The sequence below is a fragment of the Cryptomeria japonica genome, chromosome 10, assembly GCF_030272615.1.
Source record: "Cryptomeria japonica chromosome 10, Sugi_1.0, whole genome shotgun sequence".
Taxonomy (NCBI): domain Eukaryota; kingdom Viridiplantae; phylum Streptophyta; class Pinopsida; order Cupressales; family Cupressaceae; genus Cryptomeria; species Cryptomeria japonica.
Genome location: NC_081414.1, coordinates 211,361,412 through 211,364,911, shown reverse-complemented (window position 1 = coordinate 211,364,911; position 3,500 = coordinate 211,361,412). Strand labels below are relative to the sequence as shown.

General features: G+C 33.6%; 1 protein-coding gene across 1 annotated transcript; it reads left to right on the top strand.

Annotated features, from left to right (window-relative positions):
* Positions 1 to 1,965: 1,965 nt before the first annotated feature.
* On the top strand, positions 1,966 to 3,114 carry LOC131037674 (BTB/POZ domain-containing protein At3g05675-like). The gene has a single exon (XM_057969854.2). The coding sequence runs from the start codon at positions 1,966 to 1,968 to the stop codon at positions 3,112 to 3,114; it is 1,149 nt and encodes a 382-aa protein (XP_057825837.2).
* Positions 3,115 to 3,500: the final 386 nt, after the last annotated feature.

The window sequence follows — 3,500 nt, the reverse complement described above, 5'->3', positions numbered from 1 at the left end:
CTCAATATTGTTTGTAATATATTGATAATATTTTTGAAGTACATATTTCCTTAATATTTTAATTCTAATTAACTAAAAAAATACTTTTACTTTTTTATTTAATTATTAATCAACTTAATAAGTTTAATGTGTTATTAATTTTTTAAAATTATTGTTTTGATTTTGATATACTCTAACTTTGTATTTAATTTATTCTATTTTATTTTTAATATATATTTAATTTAATTTTTTATTTAATTATATTGTACTATATCTCTATAAAATTAATATGTTTGATTACTTGTAAACTCGAGTAAAATATAAAATGGAAATTAATCATTTACTATTGCATGATTTAATATTTAAGTTGAGCATATTATGCTTTCTTAAATGATTGTGTTATTTATAGATCAATATAGTTTGAATATATACAAAATATGATAGATTTAAATATTTATTAGTATAATATCACCTCCTTCATCTCTCACTCTTGTCGCCTCTATCTCTATCTCCCTATCTTTCACGAGATCCCCCTCTATCTATATATCCCTCTCACTATCTCTCTATATATCACTTTCTATATCTTTATCTATCTCTCCAACTCCCCCCTCTATCTTTATATACCAACCCATCTATCTCTCTATATCTCTCCAATCTATATCACTCCTTCTCTTGAGCTATCTCCCCTCTATATTTTCTTTTATCTCAATTTCTCTATCTCTCTATCTCATCTTCTCTCCCTCCTCCTCTATATCTCCCCATCTTTATCTTTATATCTCCCTCTACCTATCTCTATCTCTCTATCTATTTCTCTCCATATTCCTCTCTACCTCTATCTTCATCTCCCCTCCTTTATCTCTAAACATGAATCCCTCTATCTATCAATCCATCACTCTCTCCCTCTCGTTCGTCCTAACCTCTATCTTTGTCCCTCCATTTTTTTTCTTTAATCTCTTCCCCTACTCTATCTCATAATCCCTACATCTCTCTCTACATATCTCAATATATCAGTCCTCATCTCTCTTTATCTTTTTATCTACTCCAACCATACAATTGATAGGAACTTGACGCATTGAGTCTCTTGTTATAATATTGTTTTCTTCTATATGTTCAAATAAAATACATGAATGTGTTCTATTTTTTATAATATAGAGGTTAGTATTATTTATTGAATTTGTTTACAAGAGGTTAGAATTGAGCATATCATACATTTTGCCTAATCATAATTTTGTGGCTTCAAAACAAATTTCAATAGAGATTTTAGTAATCTCAGAAAGAAAAATAAATTGTGTTAATATAAAATATCTATGTCATGCACAGGTGGATGCTTTGGTGATCATATATTTTTATTTTTAATAAATCAAGCAATAATGAAATTTTTTTTAGAGAGACTCAACGTCATTGGTGCACCTCCTTATGATGCAAGTGCTAGTACCATTTTGGTTTGAGAAATATTTGGCTGGAGGCTGGAGGTCGTCTTCAAGCGCTAATATAGTGCTACCATAGTCAAGGACTATTAATTGCAGTCATTGATCTTTCGGTAATGACAATTAGACAATTCCTTCAGCAATGGCCTTGCAAGTTGCAGCACATTAAATCCGTATTTAATCTGATTGTCAGTGTAACATCACATTAAGTTAAATGCTGTTTATAATGCTATAATGGCATCGGTATCACATTGCAGGCTCCATGTAATCTCATTGTACAAATGAAAGAGAATTTAATTTAAGTTGGATGACTCAGATGAATTTAATTTTAAAAAGTACTTCGGGTCACAAGATTAATGCACCAAACTAACCTCAACTTCATGGAATTAATCTCAATTCCTTCCACTTCAACTCGTGTGTTCTTAATTCCTTCCCCTTCAACTCGCTCACACAAGAATTAAGATAAATTACTCACTTCACTTGAATTATAAAGGATCTCACGACTTACATAGGGAAGCGTCGGCGGAATTCCTACCATTGTATCCAATTTATTTCTGCAATGGAAGAACCTCAGCTTCGATTCGGAGCCCTATCCTCTGCAGATGTCAAATTGTGGTTGACGGGCCAAAATGACAGAAACTATGAGGGAAATCCAGTCTTTCTCCATTCTGTCATTCTCAAAAGATCTCAGTTTTTCGTGGTCAAGATGTCCGAGCGCTGGTCATCGGATAAACCAACCGATATAAGGGTAACTACGTCCCATGACTTTGATTTCTTTTTAAAATGCATTCAACTCATGTATGATGAGCCTGTGTATTTCTCCAATATCGAGGAATGCCTGGCCATTCTTTTAGTTGCCTCGGAGTTGCTCGCTGATGATTGCATCAACAAATGCATGCAATATTTGGAAGCAGTTCGTTGGAGTGTGGAGCAAGAATCCCAAATTCGAGATGTGCTCTCTTCTCTGGGATTGAAACTTTTACCAGATTTAACTGCGAGGCTTGATAAGAAGGACGACAACCATATAATTTTTCTGGAAAAGATTATCGATGAAATGGTCTCCCTTATTAAAGACCAGCAGGGAAGAAACCTGGAAACTGCAGAGAAATATATAGCAGACATTTTGAAGGGGAATACATGTAGAGAAGATGTGGAAGTATGCGGGCGTGTGCTTTTGAAAGAGTTTAAATCATCCATCGCTTCTTATAATTTCAGAACTATAAGGTTGCTTATACACTTTATCACGCGTTGTGTGGGAGAGATACTGAAAGCTGCATTCGTCGCTTTGTGTGAAGATCCAAAAATTATGAGGTATGCAATGGCAACGAGCATAGACTCGGGATTTAATGAAAATATCTTTTACACAGTAATCAGTTTCATGCAGGCCATAGGAGACGGAAAGACGACAATTTCAAGAGCTTCTCGAATTTCTTTACTCACAACTTGGCTACCAATAATGGCAGAAATGTGCCGTAAAAGAGTGCCGTATGCTCTCTACAATTCCAACTTGATTAATCCTAACTTGGCTAACTTGGCTAAGCTTGATAAAGCAGTGCTTAACGTCGTTGAGAGCCTCCCTCTAGTTGACAGGAGAAGTATTTGCGTGGAATGGATAAGGGTTTACAAGAAGTATGACATCGACATCGCTAAGCCATTTACTTTGTTTAAAGATCTGCAAGATGCTCATCACAAATCGACACCTAAGTAGTAGGATACAGTGTTTTATTAAATTCTGAATAATCTTTCGAATTTTAGTTTTTGCTTTCATTTGTAGATGTTCAGTCATGCATACCGTTGGCTATTGGACTCAGTTAGTGTTTGAGCTATTGTAGTTTTTGAAATTGGAAAGAGTCTGCCTTGTTTAATGTGTATTGATCACAGAGAAATTAAAAAACTCCTTTTGTTTCCAATTGTCGGTGCCTGGACATAGTTAATATGGTGATGAAAAAGTTCCCTTAAGTTTTTAATTATATCTTCCATAATCTTTAATATTTAATTTTAATTATATCTTCCATAATCTTTAATCTTTAATATTTATTATATTTCACAGGCTGAAAATCCTCAGATAAGATCTGCTTTTGAATCGTAGATATT